Here is a 21,760-nt window from a genome sequence, read left to right as displayed (position 1 = left end):
CCGTATACTAACATCAGGTACCAAATTTCAACCGGATCGGATGAATTTTGCCCCTCCAAGAGGCTCCGGAGGTCAAATCTGGGGATCGGTTTATATGGGAGCTATATATAATTATGAACCGATATGGACCAATTTTTGCATGGTTGTTAGAGGCCGTATACTAACATCAGGTACCAAATTTCAACCGGATCGGATGAATTTTGCCCCTCCAAGAGGCTCCGGAGGTCAAATCTGGGGATCGGTTTATATGGGGGCTATATATAATTATGGACCGATATGGACCAATTTTTGCATGGTTATTAGAGACTATATACTAACACCACGTACTAAATTTCAATTGGATCGGATGAATTTTGCTCCTCCAAGAGGCTCCGGAGTTCAAATCTGGGGATCGGTTTATATGGGAGCTATATATAATTATGAACCGATATGGACCAATTTTTGCATGGTTGTTAGAGGCCGTATACTAACATCAGGTACCAAATTTCAACCGGATCGGATGAATTTTGCCCCTCCAAGAGGCTCCGGAGGTCAAATCTGGGGATCGGTTTATATGGGGGCTATATATAATTATGGACCGATATGGACCAATTTTTGCATGGTTGTTAAAAACCGTATACTAAGACCACGTACTAAATTTCAACCGGATCGGAAGAATTTTGCTCCTCCAAGAGGTTCCGGTGGTCAAATCTGGGGATCGGTTTATATGGGAGCTATATATAATTATGGACCGATATGGACCAATTTTTGCATGGTTATTAGAGGCCGTATACTAACATCAGGTACCAAATTTCAACCGGATCCGATGAATTTTGCCCCTCCAAAAGTCTCCGGAGGTCAAATCTGGGGATCGGTTTATATGGGGGCTATATATAATTATGGACCGATATGGACCAATTTTTGCATGGTTGTTAGAGACCATATACTAACATCAGGTACCAAATTTCAATCGGATCGGTTGAATTTTGCCCCTCCAAGAGGCTCCGGAGGTCAAATCTGGGGATCGGTTTATATGGGGGCTATATATAATTATGGACCGATATGGACCAATTTTTGCATGGTTGTTAGAGACCGTATACTAAGACCACGTACCAAATTTCAACCGGATCGGATGAATTTTGCTGCTCCGGGAGGCTCCCCAAGCCAAATTTGGGGATCGGTTTATATGGGGGCTATACGTAAACGTGGTCCGATATGGCCCATTTTCAATACCATCCGACCTACATCAATAACAACTACTTGTGCCAAGTTTCAAGTCGATAGCTTGTTTCGTTCGGAAGTTAGCGTGATTTCCACAGACGGACGGACAGCCGGACAGACGGACAGACGGACGGACGGACGGACATGCTTAGATCGACTCAGAATTTCACCACGACCCAGAATATATATACTTTATGGGGTCTTAGAGCAATATTTCGATGTGTTACAAACGGAATGACAAAGTTAATATACCCCCATCCTATGGTGGAGGGTATAAAAATTTAAATTTTACCTTGTGCAGCATTTATTTGTTTACAAAATAAAAAATTCTTTAAAATTTGATAAGTCTTTCTAGAAAACGAGGTAAAGCTACTAAAAAATTGTAATAAAGCTTCACGTCGAATGTTTAAGAGGATTCTTTGGACGGGTTTTATTATCTTTGCAGGAGGTAGTACCAGCGGTAGAATCATTAAGGGAACCACCGTGGAGCAATGGTTAGCATGCCCGTCTTGTATTCAAAGCATCATTGGTGCATTCACAGCTTCGACAAAATACCAATAAGGTTTTTAGCAGTGGTTTATTTCCTCTTAGTAATGCTGGTGCTATTTCTGAACGTAATAACGCTTCTCTAAGGGTCCCTTCTTATTTGGTTAAATATGGAATCGGACAGCACCAACACCTCAAACACATTTCAAGAGCAAACTATTATTTTTGGATGGAGTACATATAACAATGTTTGTATCAACCATGTTACTTTTTGCTGCAAAAATTTTGCATGCCCCCCATATAAAAACTAACATTTTGCTCTTGAAACGTGATAGAGGTGATAATATTCCATGTTCACCGCTATATAACCCAACCTACAAAGAATTGCATTATGCCAAATTTTTGCTGCAAAATTTTTCCATGTCCTCCATATAAAAACTAACAGTTTGCTCTTGAAACGTGATAGAGGTGATCATATTCCATCTCTGCGTGCAGCGAAAGGAGAGATGTTCACCGCTATATATAACCCAACCTAAAGATGGGTATTAAGTTTGAGTTTAGCCGCTAAAGACGTAATTTTTTCACGATTACTTTTCTTTAATAATCCATTTTAAGGAATACAAACTTTGTGAACATTTGCTTTGGGCTTTTCCCCATCAAGTTATAATAAAATTTGCAACAAATATGTATAATTTCATGCATTTTTCTTACTGATATAGTTTTCACTTTAGCGATTTTAGCGGCTAAACTCGAACTTAATACTCAGTGAGCATTAGTGAGTATTACTCACCATAAGGGATAATACATAGATTGCATTATGTCAAATTTGAATGAGAATTTTAAAATGGGCCAATACAATAAATCAGAATTTTATATATGACATAACCTTTTCATGAGCATTAACCCTGCCAACATTTTTTGAATTTGGGGACTCTTTTGAGAATCCCCACTACGTCGAAAACAATCATATACGACATCAAAAACTCGTCGGAAAAGCGCCGTCACTATTGAGAAGTTGTACCACGCCAAGTTACTACAAAAAGGTTTCGCATGAGTGCAATTATTAGGTGCCTTTATAGATCAATTTAGAACGACGCCAATAAGAGACCCTCCAAACAATCAGAAAAAACACATTTTAAGATAGTGGTAAAAGAATCATTGTGGTCGAGTAAAACACGTTTGTTTAGATATTTAATAATTTGATTAATTATTTACAAATTCTTAAAAATATAACATTTATACCACTATCACATCACATTTAACATAATTTTTTGCATTAATGATGAGGTAGAGTTACAAGTAGCGAGTTACATGTTGCAGCGTCTATCAGCCAGTGTTTTTATTCGATGGAGGCAGCGTGTCTGTAAAATATTTGAAAAACAATCACTTTATTCCATTTGGAAAATCAAAAATTGTTCACCAATATACCTTTCACAATTTTAAGTGTAAAATCTATGTTTTCAGAACTTTATTTTCGTTTTTATTTAAATAAAATATAACAAGCTGGTTGCGCTTGGCGTTTCACAAAAAATAAAATGGCTTTTGTAAAAGTAGTGATGGCAAAATACATGTATGAAGTACATTTTGTACTTTATGATATGCTGCCCCCCATCACAGTAGGATGGTTGTAGTGACATTTACGAGTCTGTGGTAGCGATGAAGATGAAATGGAACTTTGAAATGCTGGCAGGGAAAGTTTTTTAACTGACTACTTAATACAGATTTGTTTTGCCTCACTTTTTTAAACAATTAAAAATATAAGTGTCAAATATAACATTAGTTTGGAGTTTTGATATAAGAATTAAGTTCATGTTATTTTAATATCCCCCATATTGGTAAAACTTGGTTTTTTACAGCTATTACTGATTTTTCAGAGTGGAATTTAGTTTCGCTGCTACTTTTTTTTATAATAACGGAAATTATAGATGTCAAATATATTATTCTCTAATCTTTTTTAGTTTGGACAAAGTCCTTGAACTCAAATACTGTAATTAATACATCACTCGTATTGGCAACACTTGAACTGAGAAATAAATGAGCATGAGAGAGTAATTAGAAATAAAGAGAATGAGAGCGCGAAATGAGAATAGAGCAATGGAATGAGTACTTAGGTGTTAAAATGCAACACTGTGTGCCTTCACTAGAAACGAAGGTGTTAATTACAGAGTTGCATTTAGCACTGTACTACGCATGTATCTCAGACAAATAATTAAACAAAAGCTTAATTAAAAATATTTCCCAACATATGTAAACAATATAAAATATCATACTATTTAGCACATACGCTCGATTTACTACTCAAACGCATGTTATGGGGTTTCTCTCCACTCTATGCAGCTATTATAAGTACTTTGCATAACCGTCGTCTCGTAGTCGTAGTTGTGTTTTTGTTTCGACATTTCATTCTAAAACTCAGAGAGCAAAATGCTAATCTCAGCAGGCCTTTTTTTACCCTAATTACCCATCGTCGTAGCAGCGTGGCGCGGCGCGCAACATTTCCATTTGCAATTACAAACAGCAACGGCAGCAGCGGTCGCTTGTTTGCTTGCCTTCAACAACCCTACAAACAACCACCCTCATTCACTCATTCATTCCTGATTCTGATTGGAATATAGAAACAAAGTCGTCGTCTTATGGTGTATACAATTAAAAACGAAAAAGTCGTCGTCGTAGTCGTCTTCTTTCGCGAGGTAATTAAAAAATTAATAATAAAAAAGCAAAAAGGGTTTAAAACAAATAAATTGTTGCAAATGAAAAATTATTAAAAAAATAAAGAAGAAAAATGCATATAAACAAAGTGAAAATCTTAACAAGGTGCTAAAAATTATTATCAATTTTTTTGTATTTCTAGTGAATCTCATTAAACGGAGTTAGTGTGAGTTGTTGTGTGTGCCGATTTGTGTGTGGATGGATTTCTCTGTCTCTTCTCTAATTCGGGGTTTGCTTTTGTTTGTACGATACATTGACGTTCTTCTTGTTGTTGGCTCACTGGCTGGCTGGCTGATTGGGATCCCCAACGACGACGTATGATTTTTTTAGTAGAGAAAAATCAATTATCTGCGAGAATTACTTTTTAACTTTAATTGCAAACGAGCAAGTAGTCGTCGTGGTCGCTGTCGTCGTCGTCTTTATACCCGTACCGTTCCGTAGTCGTGGTATCTTGCGGTCTCTTCATAGTTGTCTGGAATTTTCTGGTGAGCTTACTCCAAATTTAACGGAAGAATAGAAGACATCCATCAAGCCTCCATCTATTAACTACTACCAAGAACAACAACAACGACGGCCGCCTGAAAATGAGTGATAGCACTCAGGGCAATTGTTTTGTGGCCATGCCACCAAACACGGCCCCGGACACTGTCATCATTGGACGTAATTCGGAAAATGAAAAACTTGTGGGTGTGGCTCAAGAGGTGGCCTACTATGAGCCCAATGAATCTCTGGAGGGGAAGGTATGTATATTTTTGTTGATGTGGTTGCAAAATGTTTTGCTATGCTTTAGGGAAATCGTTTTGTTGTTGTGTGTTGTGTGAAAATAATTTTGTGAAACATCATCTCATTGTTTTGTAATATTTATGTGTCTGTCTGTGTTTAACCATTTGTTTATAAATTTCCTTCCTTTCCAAAACAAAAAACAAAAACTATAGAAACATTTGTTGGTGAATGACTGCACCCCTTTGAGAGTGGTCTTGCAAAAACCCATGCCCGGTATATGGGGAGGTGATTGTGGCTCCAATGAGCGTAGTGTTAGCATTGCCATAACCTGGGCTAATGAAATCAAAGGTGATGTTTCGGTCTACGATGTGATCCGTTTGGCTTTGGGATCCTCTGAGACGGCCGATGATGCTTTCGATTGCATCTTGGAATTGGTAACCCGTTATGGAGATGACGATGCCAAGTTTAGCTTGATTGTTGGTGATCCCACCAAAGTCTGGATAATAAGTTGTGCTGGTAAAAATTGGGCCGGTCAACAAATCATGAAAGGTGTTCATCATTTACCCAATGACGGCTTGGCTGTAACGAAAAATTTTGAAAAATCTAACGAGGATTTGGGTGAAACGCTAAGAAAGAAAGCCCGCTGGGATGGAGAGGTAAATATGAATTAATTACAAAAAACAAAACCGTATATAGAACTTTAAGAAAATTCAAAAAATCTCGTGACCATTTTTTTATGTTATTGTCATTTTCCTATAGATAAAGATACTCAAAATGATTACTCTAACAACTAAAAACGATCTTATGATTCTTAGCAGAATTCTGTAAAACTTAGTCAAAGTGCCAATATACTACTCCAAAGCGAAAACAAGTGTAACAGTGTAAGGTGAAATGTAAAACAAGCCAATTAGATATGAAAGAAATCATCCAAAAGTGAATTAAATGAAATAATCCAATAGGTGACGAATTCCAAAAAAATTCCATTTAGAAATTCTGTTTTTTTAGCGAAAAGTCTTTACCTTTACCCATGACCACCAATCCATATAAAGCAACACCAAAAAAACAATCAACATTGTTGTTGGAAACGTTTATGGAAAGTGTAAACAAAAAATTCCTTTACGGAGAAGAAACTCGTACTCGTTGCGATTTATTATCCAATGAGACATTTTTAATTAACCTCCAATTATAATTGTGAGTACATACTATCATCATGTCTAGTATATGGGTAGATGGGTAAAGTGCTATATGGGGAGAGGTGGTATCGTGGGGAGGGAATACAATGTGTGCGTGTAAGCCAGCTTTGTTATTAGCGTATGCGATCAAATTGGAAATATAATAAACGCGCCTTATTAATACACTTGGCGAAATTATTCTTTTATATTAGCAAATTAAAATTTAATTATTCGTTTTTGAGGAATTTCTGTGTTACATTAAACGCCACTCTTAATGGGAGACAATAACAACAATCCATAACATCATCATCATTGTCATTATGATGATGGTGATAATGAGAACATGCGTACTCTCTCTACCTTCTCATACTCCCCCTAAAAAAATATATCCACTCGAAATACAACTCTGCAATAATTAGCACATTCCTACAGTTCCTTTCTATTGTATGTAGTAGTCCCCTCCTCGCCCCACCATCAAACAAGAAAAAACAACACACAGGGTTGCATTTATGCCAGCATCAATATTCTAAAAAAGGGGGGAAACCATATAACGAATTCTACTTCACCTCACATTCACTCTGCAGTTGCCGCAGCATCAGCAGCTCGCGGCCTCCACAAAGTAATGAGATGCAAAAAGGACTTCCTCTTTGCTTCAATTTGTTGTCGTTGTTGTTGTTGTTGCTTCCCTTTTTATGAATAAAAAAGTTTCTCAGGAATATTTTCTTGTATAAGAAAAAGTTGCCTCCTGTACATAAGAGGAATAATTTTTCTGCTCTTCTGTTCTGTTCTGTTTGTTTTTTTTTCTTCCTTCCATCATTATTCTTATTTCTTATATGTTCTTATAAGGAAGAGCAGGAGCAACTAAGGTAGAAGCACAATGACGGGGACGGGGTGGAGGAGGCTTCAACGTTGTCGTTAGAGATGTGTTAAGGACTTTTTTTTCGTATGTATTTACTAAATATGTGGGAGGAGAAGATGTCGTGGTGTGTGGTGGTGGTTGAAGATTTCCATTTGGTGTTGCAGATTAGTAAGGGAAGACACACAATGAAAGGAAGCATACGAGAAAAAAAAGAAAAACACTTGATGAAAGATGTACATGAAGTTTTTTGCGAGTTTTTTTTTTTTTTAACATACGTATATAGTAGGGTAGTAAAGAGGGGGGTGGTGGGAGATGTGTGGCGGGGACAATAAAAGGAATATATAATTAGATTGTTATCACAAGATGGAGAATTATGAATAATGTTTCAGTATACGTAAAGATCTATATAAGGACATTGTTTTTTTTTCGTTTGATTTACCTAAAATATCCTTAGGGCTATTAGAAAGTCCCATTGGACATACCTTTTAACGGCTTTTCAATTGTTAATTGGGAAATATTCTAATGGCATTGGACTTTCAACAAAAAAAAAAATAATAAATAAAAATAATAATAAATGCCTTTTCAATTTAGAAAAAAAAATGGGAATTTAATTTTCATAAATTTAAAACATGAATTGCTTATTTTTACGTGGACAAATTATAATTCAACAATTTGTTGTTTTTATCTTTTAATTTAAATTACGATTTCACTATAATTCAACTTTAGAATTCTAAACATAAGCCTAAGAAGCCACTTAAAAATTATTAAAACAAAAACAAGTTTTTTACATATCAAGTAACAAAAATAAATAAACAAATCATTTTTTAAATAAAATACATATGATGAAAGTATATTTGATAAGAGGCGCATTTTGATAAAAATTGAAATTAAATTGAATTTAAAACATCATGAATTGCTTTCATGTTTTACAGCCTGTTTCTGTATGTCGAACGAGCTCTATCGATCGAAACAGCTGATTTTTGGTTATAAATTCAGCTGTCTGTTTCCATTTCAGTCGATCGATAAAGCTCGTTCGACATACAGAAACAGGCTTTTAATTAACATTGTTTCCTTAGAATACTAAACCTAGTTTTAGCCTCAAAAAGTTAAAATTTGCCTGGAAGGTGACTTTCATAAAAAAAAAAACATTATTACAAAATTTTAAACTGCTTTTTATGACACATAAATTAACAAAAAAAGTATTAATTTGACACGAGTGTGCAATTGGGAAATATTACAACAAAAAATTGTTTCACCTCACAGGCTACGTTTAGTATTCTAGGGTTAAAGATATTTGGTAGCAATGTCGTTTTATGCGTCCTTATTTATATATTTTGTGATAATTTTGTACGATATTTATAAAATCTGATATCGGTATTATTCCGTCTGAAAACCGATATATCGTTCCAGAGAAATTATCGTCATCGCTGTTTTTCTAATGAAATATTTAGAATACTTACTGCTCTAATTGGGATGACAATGGACCATTTATCACCTTTACTTTTCTTTCAAATCTATTTAATTTCATGGATTTTAAATATACTGACAATTATTGGCACAAATAGAAACGAGTTCACATCCGGAAATATGAACATCACTCTTTATTAAGATCGATATGCAATTTTTGATACCCTTAAGAAATCGTTAGATATTATTGCTTTGAAAATTCCCAGATACATTATTATCGACATTTTAAATTTTCTCACACAAGAAAAACAACACATTGTAATCGATGGAAATTTGCATTATGTACCTTGGGCGAACTCTTGTCTACCTCTAGTAGGTGGATAGGTATTTCGCAGGCAATAATTCCAAGAGATATTGTTAACGATTTTCTTATATTTTGCTTTTATAAGATCTGTATCAAAGACAATGGAATATTGAAGATAGGATATTGATTTTCGTCATACAAAAAGCTGTATTGACGGCACGAGATCCTTACATGTCCCCTTTTTATACCCTCCACCATAGGATGGGGGTATATTAACTTTGTCATTCCGTTTGTAACACATCGAAATATTGCTCTAAGACCCCATAAAGTATATATATTCTGGGTCGTGGTGAAATTCTGAGTCGATCTAAGCATGTCCGTCCGTCCGTCCGTCTGTCCGTCTGTCCGGCTGTCCGTCCGTCTGTGGAAATCACGCTAACTTCCGAACGAAACAAGCTATCGACTTGAAACTTGGCACAAGTAGTTGTTATTGATGTAGGTCGGATGGTATTGAAAATCGGCCATATCGGACCACGTTTACCTATAGCCCCCATATAAACCGATCCCCAAATTTGGCTTGGGGAGCCTCCCGGAGCAGCAAAATTCATCCGATCCGGTTGAAATTTAATACGTGGTCTTAGTATACGGTCTCTAACACCCATGCAAAAATTGGTCCATGTCGGTCCATAATTATATATAGCCCCCATATAAACCGATCCCCAGATTTGACCTCCGGAGCCTCTTGGAGGGGAAAAATTCATCCGATCCGGTTGAAATGTGGTACCTGATGTTAGTATACGGTCTCTAACAACCATGCAAAAATTGGTCCATATCGGTCCATGATTATATATAGCCCCCATATAAACCGATCCCCAGATTTGACCTCCGGAGCCTCTTGGAGGGGCAAAATTCATCCGATCCTGTTGAAATTTGGTACCTGATGTTAGTATACGGCCTCTAACAACCATGCAAAAATTGGTCCATATCGGTTCATAATTATATATAGCTCTCATATAAACCGATCCCCAGATTTGAACTCCGGAGCCTCTTGGAGGAGCAAAATTCATCCGATCCAATTGAAATTTACTACGTGGTGTTAGTATATAGTCTCTAACAACCATGCAAAAATTGGTCCATATCGGTTCATAATTATATATAGCTCCCATATAAACCGATCCCCAGATTTGACCTCAGGAGCCTCTTGGAGGAGCGAAATTCATCCGATCCAGTTGAAATTTGGTACATGGTGTTAGTATATGGTATCTAACAACCATGCAAAAATTGGTCCATATCGGTCCATAATTATATATAGCAAAAGTCATCCGATGCGGTTGAAATTTGGTACATTTTGTCAATATATGGCCTCTAACAGCCATGTAAAAATTGGTCAATATCGGTCTTTAGTTATATATAGCCGATGACTTATTACACAAAAATTGGTCCATATCGCCAAAAATAATCTACCAAAACTTTATTTCCATAGAAAATTTTGTCAAATTTTATTACTATAGAAAGTTGTGTCAAAATTTCATTTCTATAGAAAGTTTTGTCAAACGTTTATTTCTATAGAAATGTTTGTCAAAATTTTATTTCCATAGAAAGTTTTGTCAAAATTTTATTTTTATAGAAAATTTTGTAAAAAATTGTTTTCTGTAGAAAATTTTGTCAACATTTTATTTCTATACAAAATTTTGTCAACATTTTACTTCCATAGAAAATTTTGTCAACATTTTATTTCTATAGAAAATTTTGTCAAGTTTTCATTTCTATAGAAAATTTTGTCAAACTATATTATATACGTATTTAATCGGCCTTTTTTGTTTAATATATACCCCGTAGGGGCTAACTTACAATTTAGAAGACAGTGTTAAAAAGTTTTACGATACCTTGCCATCGGCAAGTGTTATCGCAACCCAAGTAATTCGATTGTGGATGACAGCCTTTAGTAGAAGTTCCTACGCAATCCATGGTGGAGGGTACATAAGATTCGGCCTGGCCGAACTTACGGCCGTATATACTTGTTGATTGTTAATTTATGTCTAAAAAGTAAAAAAATTAAATGTTTCGAATTTTCGGTCTTTGATTTCGTATTATGATGTCCTTTATTTATTTATTTCAAAAATTCCGTAATACAAAGCCTATAAGGCCAATTAAATTATATTACTTATAACAAAACCTGAGTAAATCATTATTACATTTATAAAGTGAATTACTCAAAATATTCTATATACTATATTATCGAAATATCCTATATTATCGACTATTTACAATTTTCTCACATAGAGTACTAGGTTCGGGGTTTTGACCAAAACGCTAAATTAAAAGTGCCATAATATACTATTTGAAGAAGATTAAATTTTTATCAAGTCTTGTCAAATTATGAATGGGAAAAATCCGATGTATTGATTGTGAAACATTTAATATTTCTATATTAATTGGTTAAAAAAAAGTAATCGTAAAAATAAGCTGGGTTTTAGCTTGAAAACTGAATATAGTACTTACCTACGAAATTTTCTCCTTCTAAATGGCTTTGGAATTATCCATCTCTTAGGATATTTTCCAAACCATAATTCCTTACTAATTACTTTTCTTTAATAATCCATTTTAAGGAATACAAACTTTGTGACAATTTGCTTTGGGATATTCCCCATCAAGTTATAATGAAATCTGCAACAAATATGTATAATTTTATGGCTTTTTTTACTGATTTAGTTTTCACTTTACTGAAATTTAGCGGCTAAACTCGAACTTAACACTCACCTTTTCACAGAAAAAAATTTCACCAAAATTTTTCCAATTAAAATTTTAATAGAATTTTAAAAAAATATTCAATTAAAAATTTAATTGGTTCAAGAAATTTTTTATTGAAACAAAAATCAATCACAGAAATTAATTGTATCAAATGATTTTTAATTGGAACAATTAATTATACCCTGCGCCACACTGTGGAAAAGGGTATTATAAGTTAGTGCATATGTTTGCAACACCCAGAAGGAAACGAGATAGACACATGGTGGCTTTGACAAAAATGCTCAGGGTGGGCTCCTGAGTCGATATAGCCATGTCCGTCTGTCCGTGAACACATTTTTGTAATCAAAGTCTAGGTCGCACTTTTAGTTCAATCGACTTCAAATTTGGCACAAGTATGTGTTTTGGCTCAGAATAGAACCCTATTGATTTTGGAAGAAATCGGTTCAGATTTAGATATAGCTTCCATATATATATTTCGCCCGATATAGACTTATATGATCCCAGAAGCCAGAGTTTTACCCTAATTTGCTTAAAATTTTGCACAAGAAGAACAATTAGTACTATAGTCAAGTGTGCCAAATTTTATTGAAATCGGTTCAAATTTAGATATAGCTCCCATATATATCTTTCGTCCGATATGGACTAATACGGTCCCAGGAACCAAAGTTTTACCCCAATTTGGTTGAAATTTTGCACTAGGAGTACAATTAGTAGCGTAGTCAAGAGTCCCAAATTTTATTGAAATCGGTTCAGATATAGCTCCCATATATATCGTTCGCCCGATTTACACTCATATGACCACAGTGGCCAATCATTTACTCCGATTCAATTGAAATTTTGCACAGGGAGTAGAATGAGCATTGTAGCTATGCGTGCCAAATTTGGTTGAAATCGGTTCAGATTTAGATATAGCTCTATAGATTTTGTAGAAGTCTATCAAATTCTGTCCAGATCGAGTGATATTTAAATGTATGTATTTGGGACAAACCTTTATATTTAGCCCCAACACATTTGACGGATGTGATATGGAATCGAAAATTTAGATCTACAAAGTGGTGCAGGGTATAATATAGTCAGCCCCGCCTGCCTTTAGACTTTCCTTACTTGTTTTTTAATTGACGTTGGTGATTGATACTATCATTTCTGTGATAGAAGACATTTTAACAATTAACAAGTATATACAGCCGTAAATTCGGCCAGGCTTAAAAGGCTTAAAACTTCTTAACATCATCTTCTAAATTGTAAAAGTGTACCGATATGGCCCAACCGACCTACATCAATGACAACTACTTGTGCCAAGTTTCAAGTCGATAGCTGGTTTCATTCGGAAGTTAGTGTGATTTCAACAGACGGATGGACGGACGGACATGCTTAGATCGACTCAGAATTTCATCACGACCTAGAATATATATACTTTATGTGGTCTTAGAGCAATATTTCGATGTATTACAAACGGAATGACAAAGTTAATATACCCCCCATCCTATGGTGGAGGGTATAAAAATTAATTGGATCAATTAATTTCGTGATTGAAAACAAAAAATATTTCTTTCTGATTTATTAAGGGTAGCAAAAATTTCTTTAGAAGGGCATATCGGACTGTAAGAGAAAAGATCGGTTCGGTTTTTCCGATTTTTTTTAAATAATTAGTTTTCGCCCTGTTTCTGTACAACGGACGAAAACCCAGCCGAAATAAAAAAACAGCCATTCGAATCAATTTGGGTTTCTCTATTTTTAGAAGTTCGTTTTGTTTGTATGAGAATGAGAATACATTGACTATCAAAATCATTAAATTCATGAAAATGTTAACAATGTTGTTACTTTTTTGCTAACACGACGTTCGTTTCCTATTATGAAGTGACTTTCCTGTCGAAATAGAGAAACCCAAATAAATTCTCTTTCGTTTGAAAAGAGTAATTTTAAATTTGATTTTTTTTTGGTTTGCTTTGCAATTATGTAGCAAACCTGAATACAAAACCATTTCCCCCTAGAGGTATAATTTTGACAGTAGAACATTTTCCCTAAAAAAAAAGTTCGTTCTCCTTCGTATTGATTGTTTTTTCCATCTTGGTTCCATATGAAAAACTCGTCAAAAGTCAGAAGAATTTTGCTATGTGCCCGGTATGCACCTCTAACGAAATTTTCGCTATCTATACATTTTTTTGGTAGTACATTGTTGTGTTTGCTAACGGAAATTCAATGAGACATTATTATCGATTGTTTACATTTTGCTCCTCTCTAACCAATATATGGCAAAACAGTATTATTGCCATACTCATCAATTTCTGAAGAGCTGCTTACCAGGCTATAGGAGCATATCGGACTGTCGGTCGTAAAAATACGTATGGGTAGCGATATTCATTAAAGGTGCGAAAACACGTTTAAACTGCCTTATCGACTTTTTGAAATTATACATAGAAGTCAGATCCTATTTTCTATCACATGACTTGCAGGATTTTATGTTGAAGTCAATGATAAGGGATCTCCTTCTTATATTCGAGTCTCGACGTGGTGTCATACTAAGTGTGAAGTCACTTAGAAGCCACCGTGGTACAATGGTTAGCTTATCCACCTTGCATACAAAGGGTAATGGTTTCTGGTCACAAGCCAGTCTGGAAATGGAATCTATTTAAATTCAAATTTTATTCTATTATAATAACAATTTGTTATTATATTCACAATTTGTAAAATTATTAAGAACAAGAATAATTTGTAATTTCCAATAGTTCCTCTAATCCTAACCTGAAGAAATCAATCAATTCCCTCAATGATGGGTAGATTAAAAACCAGATAGACTACTTTTTTCTGTTATTTGCACTTACAGACAAGTCAAATTGTCATGTATCACCACAATTTGATACATGGAAAATACCCTTGTTGCCTCTCATCAACAGCCAACACAGAACAAAAAAAAAAAAATGAAAGAAAATAGCAGACCCACATCATCACATTTTATGCTGCGTCGCCGCCACAGTATTTAAGGACTTCTTTCGTGTATATTGTAGTTGTAGTTTTATTTGTGTGTGTGTGTGTGTTTGTGTGGGAGAGAGATGTATGGAAAGGTGGTGGAGGAGGTAGCTGCTGAGGATTTGTTTGTGGTGCTGATTAATAAGAGATGCAATGCTTGATGTATGCGAACTTTTTTTTTATACTGCCTTTTAGCCAGGTTATGTGCAGGAATCACTGTTAATAAAAGCGGAGAAAAATATTTCATATTTGTATTTGAAATTGCATACTCTTTGAGTGAATATAGAATAGTTTTTGAGTTACTTGAAAGATAGAATGACATGTGAACAAAACTACATAGCAATAATTATGGGAATTTTATTATTTAATGAGTTCAATGAGTAGGTAAAGTTACCATGATTTCCGCGTTTTATTACGTATGAAAAAAAATCTATGGGGAATAGAGATTCATCATATAAGCATGTAGGAAATATGTTTTTATTAACCAACAAGTTCCAAAAAAATGTAGTTTGCATACAGAACTTGCAATCCGGAAATAGTGCAAATATATTTTATATTGAATAAATTTTTATTTGGGCTTGTTTGTCGGTCTTTATAAAATTTTTTTGACAATGGACTGAATAGTGCATGTGGTCTTGAAATAAAATGAGCTGCCACTTAAATCTTTCGGGAGGAAGTCCTTCCTTTCCGACTAAAATTTGGAAAAGGCGATTTTCGAGTTTTTAAAATATATAAAAGTTTTTCAAAGTTTGAAAAACTCGAAAAGTCTATTTTCGCTTATAACAAAATTCTCTCAGATCTACCATAGACATAACAGGTTGGCTGATAAGTCCCCTGTCTAACAAAGAAAAACACATTTTTTTCTGTCAAAATTCGTTTTTATTATTCAACATAGTTCCCTTCAAGAGCGATACAACGATTATAACGACCTTCCAATTTTTTGATACCATTTTGGTAGTACTCCTTCGGTTTTGCCTCAAAATAGGTCTCAGTTTCGGCGATCACCTCTTCATTGCAGCCAAATTTTTTTCCCTGCGAGCATCCTTTTGAGGTCTGAGAACAAGAAAAAGTCGCTGGGGCCAGATCTGGAGAATACGGTAGGTGGGGAAGCAATTCGAAGCCCAATTCATGAATTTTTGCCTTCGTTCTCAATGACTTGTTGCACGGTACGTTGTCTTGGTGGAACAACACTTTTTTCTTCTTCATATGGGGTCGTTTTGCCGCGACCTTCAAACGCTCCAATAACGCCATATAATAGTCACTGTTGATGGTATTTCCCTTCTCAAGATAATCGATAAAAATTATTCCATGCGCATCCCAAAAAACAGAGGCCATTACTTTGCCAGCAGACTTTTGAGTCTTTCCATGCTTCGGAGACGGTTCACCGGTCGCTGTCCACTCAGCCGACTGTCGATTGGACTCAGGAGTGTAGTGATGGAGCCATGTTTCATCCATTGTCACATATCCACGGAAAAACTCGGGTGTATTACGAGTTAACAGCTGCAAACACCGCTCAGAATCATCAACACGTTGTTGTTTTTGGTCAAATGTGAGCTCGAGCGGCACCCATTTTGCACAGAGCTTCCGCATATCCAAATATTGATGAATGATATGACCAACACGTTCCTTTGATATCTTTAAGGCCTCTGCTATCTCGATCAACTTCATTTTACGGTCATTCAAAATCATTTTGTGGATCTTTTTGATGTTTTCGTCGGTAGCCACCTCTTTCGTGGGTCCACTGCGTTCACCGTCCTCCGTGCTCATTTCACCACGCTTGAATTTTGCATACCAATCAATTATTGTTGATTTCCCTGGAGCAGAGCCCGGAAACTCATTATCAAGTTTTTGCTTCCACCGTATTTTTTCCCTTCATAAAACAGTATTTTATCAAAACACGAAATTCTTTTTTTTTCCATTTTTTTCACAATAACAAAAGTTGCTTCACAAAAGACGCTCTATCTCACAAGCTAATTGACTTACAGACGTCAAATTTTGACACGAATCATTTGAATGTTGGTACTATATAAAAATAATATGCATTTAATACTAGCGACGCCATCTATGTGTCAGACCGGGGACTTATCAGCCAACCTGTTATTTACGTAATCACCCTTATTCCTGAAGTCGCCCTCGCCGTTGCTTTTTGTCGCTTTAGGTTAGGTTAGGTTATGGAGGATGACACGAATCCGAACTAGCGGATTTGTGTCCACTTAGACCATAGTTGGTCTATTGCGGTTCCTCAAACTTCTTTCCATCTTTCTCTTCATGTCTGTCTCGCTTCGGCCGGAATGAGTCCATTCTATGATGTGTCGTTCGGATGCCCTTAGGTTCTCCACCCCGATGCCTTGATGAAGGCGAGAATACTCCTCAGGCTGCATTCTCGCAAGTCGGTCATAGTCTGAAAGAAATAAGAGCCCAGTATCTTGTTTCTTCTGAAAGATAGTGCTGGACACTGGCACAGGAAGTGAAATGAATCTTCCGTAGCCTCGGGGTCCAGACACCACCTACACATATCATCATTCGCTAGACCGATCCTTACCATGTGTTTTCCCAGAGTGTTGTGACCTGTTATGATGCCTGTTATTGCCCTCACATTCTCTCTTTGCAATGACACCAGGATTTCAGAGTTCCTAATATTATACTCGTCCCATATCAGTTTCGTTTGTTCACAGCCTATAGAAGACACCACCTACACATATCATCATTCGCTAGACCGATTCTTACCATGTGTTTTCCCAGAGTGTTGTGACCTGTTATGATGCCTGTTATTGCCATCACATCCTCTCTTTGCAATGACACCAGGATTTCGAGTTCCTAATATTATACTCGTCCCATATCAGTTTCGTTTGTTCACAGCCTATAAATCTTCATATTTACTATTGATCCTGTAAATAAACAAAGAAAGCGGAGAAAAAGGTCCGAAATAACGTTATCCATACCATCTGCGCCTTCCTTAGCCAGTACATCTGCCTCTTCATTCCCAGTCCAGGTACCCAGCACAGAGTTACATCATGATGTTCAGTGAGAATCGTAAGCTCTCTACGACAGCGGCTGACTACCTTTGACCTTATGTTCGTATTGCCCAGGGCCTTTATAGCTGCCTGGCTATCGATGAAAATGCTGATATCGCATCTGATTTTGTCGCTTTTCGTATGTCGCCACTAATTGGTATTCCGTTCGTCGATATATTCTGCTATCGACGAAAATCGGTATTCCTGGTGTCGCTTTTTGTCGACGAGTTACCAGCGACGAGTTTAGTGATCAATTTTTGAAGAATTTTTTTAGACTTTATTAATCGAACAATTGAACAAATTTTAAAAATGGAAATTGGTAAGGGGTAAAGTGACCCCTTACAAAAAAATGGGGGAAAAAAGGAACTAGAGATCCGCCATTAGATGAGCTAGACAGCTAGACTCCAACGATTTAAAACCGGTTGGAACAAATGGTTTGTAGTTCAATGCCTTTGAACTTTATAGACAAATTGTAACAAATGGTAGAAAAGCTGTAACTATTAATAAAAAAATAGCTGATAGCCTAAGTAGCTAATGCTAGATTTTTTTCTCTATTATTCTTATATTTACTATAAGTTTAATAAATAAAAAAATAAATAAATAAATAATAAAAAATCTATATTGTTCAAGTATTTATTCCAGCTTCCACTCTTTGAAGAAAAAATCTACTTTAGCACAAGTTGTTAAAAATAAACAAATTTTTGAGTGTATGAGAAGGGATTTCAAATGGGAAATGTAAAGTAAAAATTTTGGCGGAAAAGCCTAGTTTTCGAGATATCGACATCTGAAAATCGGTATTTTCCTTTATATTTTTCTTAATTCTGACAACAATTTTTCATGAAATGAAAAAAATTCAATTTTTTGCGTATTTGTTAAAAATAGTACATTTTAGTACATTTAAATTTTGTCGGAAGAGCGCAGTTTTCGAGATACCGACCCTTTAAAATTGGGTATAGGTGGACGGCCTTCGGCCAGGATTTGACTCTTTCTCTTATGTACAGGGTCCAAAAGTGGGCTAACGCGAACCCAAAGAGGATAGGTAGACGGCCTTCGGTCGGGGTTTGAGACTTTCTCCTATGGACAGGGTCCAAAGTGCGCTAACGTGAACCCAAAGATGATAGGTAGCAGGCCTTCGGCCGGGGTTTTAGACTTTCTTCTATGGACAGAGTCCATAGTGGGCTAAAGCGAACCCAGGACCTCTCCGTGTCCATGTTATTCTAAATATATTACTTTTAGGATGATTAAGTGCGATGGATACTAAATCCAATATACGTGGCGATGAAAACTTTAGGGGCCCGTAACTCCGAAAATAGGTCTTTCCGCCAAAAAGTGATATATATTACATTTTGTGTTTAGAATCGAAAAGTCTACACGCTGGCCAAAAATTGGACCAATCGGACCACTTTTACTAAAGTAGATTTAAGCCATAATGTAAATCATTTCCCTAGTCAAATTTATCAGTTATTATTTTTAAAAGCAAATAATAATTCAGTTTTGCACATCAGCTGATTGTTTTCTATCACGATGATCCTTGTACCATTGATCTTAGCGTCGTCGCCATTTTTATAGTTTTGGAAGCTTTTACTGTCCATGAATATATATCCACATTTTCCCCGCGTGAAATTAAATAACAAAAATATTTTAAACTGAAAAAATTAAAATTCATTTTTTGCACATCAGCTGATTGTTTTCTAGTGATATCGGCCTTTTATTACCGAGTATTGTAATTAGTACAAAAAGTAATCGTCGTCTCGCCGTCGCCACTTCACAGGAATACCAAATGAATGACGAGACGACTTAAAAGCGACAGACGACAAAAAGCGACGGCGAGAGCGAGGGCGACTTCAGGAATAAGGGTGAATATTTCCCTTTTAATCCAATGTCGACTTTTGGACTTTTTCGTTAAAAGTAGATTCGACAGTTTTGATTTTTTACATCAGCTAATTCAGTTGAATTGACATACGTAGATCAATCCTACTTTAGCTATTTCTCATTTTTTTGTTTCTCCTCTCAATGTATGTCTGTCTCTTTTGAAATCTAGACTTCCCCAAAGCTAAAGAGGAGGAACAAATATTTTTTAATTTATTCCGCGAGATCATTGGACATTTTAATTTGTTGCACATCTATATTAGCCAGGGGTATTTGTTGATTAATACAGAAACTCAAACATATGTATATCGCACCCATGGGTACACTCATAGAAAAAAGTCGTCGTTTGGACGATAGCCCCCCCTAGTTGCTAGTTGTAATTATAATAAATTAAGTAGTAAATAAATAAATAAAATATTTTTTTCTTCTGAATATTTAATGCTACAAATACTCGTACACTCAAAAGAAAAAGTTAATAATATGAAGGTTAGGTTAGGTTAAGTTAGGTTAGGAACAGTGGCAGCCCGATATTTCAGGCTCACTCAGACTATTCAGTCCATTGTGATACCACAGCAGGGTTGGGAAAATGCAGTACTATAGTACTTTTTTCAATATTTTTTTCACCCTGGGCAGTATCGCAGTACCCCCACGAATGATTTGGTACGTTTTGTGTAGACTTTTTTGAGCCGATATCAGATTTATGGTACAATAGTTTTGACAAAAAATATTTTAATATTTTGAGAAAGTCTTTAACAAACATATTTGCTAATAGCCTTTTACAAATTTGGCAAAACAGACAAGCTCATGCGGGAAGAAAATCTCGATTTTGTAAAAGCCATAGTCAAAAACACGACTTTATTGAATTTCAGGAATGTTTTAGTCGAAAAAAGCAAGCGATTCTATATTACGCTTCCACACGAACACTTTCTAAGAAGTTATCGATCGCGTCCTAAAATACGGTCACGTTCGAAACTTGAGATAAAAATAATCTTAACAACATTTGGAGAAAATCTTACAAAAAAAAAAAAAAATTATTTTGCAAAAATTTATTTCTTCAGAAAATTTTGTCAAAATATTATTTCTTCAAAAAATGTTGTCAATTTTTTTTCCTTTTGGAAAATTTTGTGAAAATTTTATTTCTATAGAAAATATTGTCATAATTTTATATCTATGGAAGGTTTTGTCAAAACTCTATTTCTATAAAAAAAATTTTGTTAACATTTTATTTTTATAGAAAGTTTTGTCAAGATTTTATATCTATAGAAAATTTTGTCAAAATTTTATTTCCACAGAAAATTTTGTCAAAAATTTATTTTTATTTATCTATAGAAAATTTATAAAGCAAGCAGTAGAATTCTACCAACTGTGGCAACCGTGATTACAATACTACGGTAGTCTTTGTAAGCGGATATACAACTAAAAAAAAGAGTTGACTAACAAAATTTTATTTTCATTAAAATTCAGTCTAAAGGAGATCTTGACAATTATTTCCAAGGGAATTTTTTGTTGAAATTTAGTGAAATGTACTTTTTCGCTAAAAAAACCTTATTGTACTTTCTAAAAAATTGTATTTTCCATCCCTGTACCACAGTGGTGAACTTCTCTCTTATCACTGAGAGCTGCCCGATTCTATGTTTAGCTCAAATGCCTCCTTTTTATAGAAGAGAAGCTTTGAAGCACTCAGAAATGCTGCCAGCATTACTGAGAGGAGAATAATCCACCGCTGAAAATTTTTTGTTGTTTGGTTGAAATTGAGTTTGAACCCACAACGCTGTGTATACAAGGCAGGTATGCTAACCATTGCACCAAGAAGAAAGTTAATTGTTTTTTTTTGCTTAAGAATGGAAAACAGTATAGTTTGCTAGAACAGCTGTTTCTACTAAATAAGAAAAATGTGCAGCAACGTAAGAATATTGATTTATCAAACATCTCTATTGAATTAAGCGTTCTTGAAAAAATATGCCATATGCCAGGCAAATTTTGCTAAAACCACCAAAAAGTGAGCTGAAAAACAGAAAGCAGCCAAAGTCTGCTGAAATAGAAAATTTTTGTGCTATTTTTTTAACTCAATTTAAGTAAAACATGCTTTAGTTCGACTCAAACAATCTAGGGGCTATTGTAACACAGCAATAATAACTTTTAAAATATCTGTAATTCGTTTGCTGAAAAGTCTCAGTCGTGAGTTGCTTTTATTAGCAGCTTGGTTTTTATGAGGGTAAAAACCACCAACTAAGATAAAAAAATTTTTTTTGCTTTTATGTTTCTGATTTGAGGTAAATTTAGGTTCTAGCAGCAAAAA

At 35.2% G+C, this 21,760-nt stretch overlaps 1 protein-coding gene across 2 annotated transcripts in view; it reads left to right on the top strand.

Moving 5' to 3' along the window:
• LOC142220968 (secernin-2) overlaps positions 1–21,760 on the top strand; it is a 40,774-nt gene that overhangs the window by 2,859 nt on the left and 16,155 nt on the right. The window contains exons 1-3 of one of the 2 annotated variants that reach the window (XM_075290422.1): positions 3,973–4,376; positions 4,538–5,135; positions 5,331–5,774. In XM_075290422.1, the coding sequence (XP_075146537.1) occupies positions 4,980–5,135; positions 5,331–5,774 (600 nt within the window). In that variant the 5' untranslated portion in view covers positions 3,973–4,376; positions 4,538–4,979. Of the gene's footprint in view, positions 1–3,972; positions 4,377–4,537; positions 5,136–5,330; positions 5,775–21,760 lie in introns of those variants that run through there. The other variant, XM_075290423.1, reaches the window with a different exon arrangement.

Source organism: Haematobia irritans, chromosome 1 (assembly GCF_050003625.1).
Source record: "Haematobia irritans isolate KBUSLIRL chromosome 1, ASM5000362v1, whole genome shotgun sequence".
Classification (NCBI taxonomy): Eukaryota; Metazoa; Arthropoda; class Insecta; order Diptera; family Muscidae; genus Haematobia; species Haematobia irritans.
Note: the sequence above shows the minus strand (reverse complement) of the source record. Positions and strands in the feature narration are given on the sequence as shown.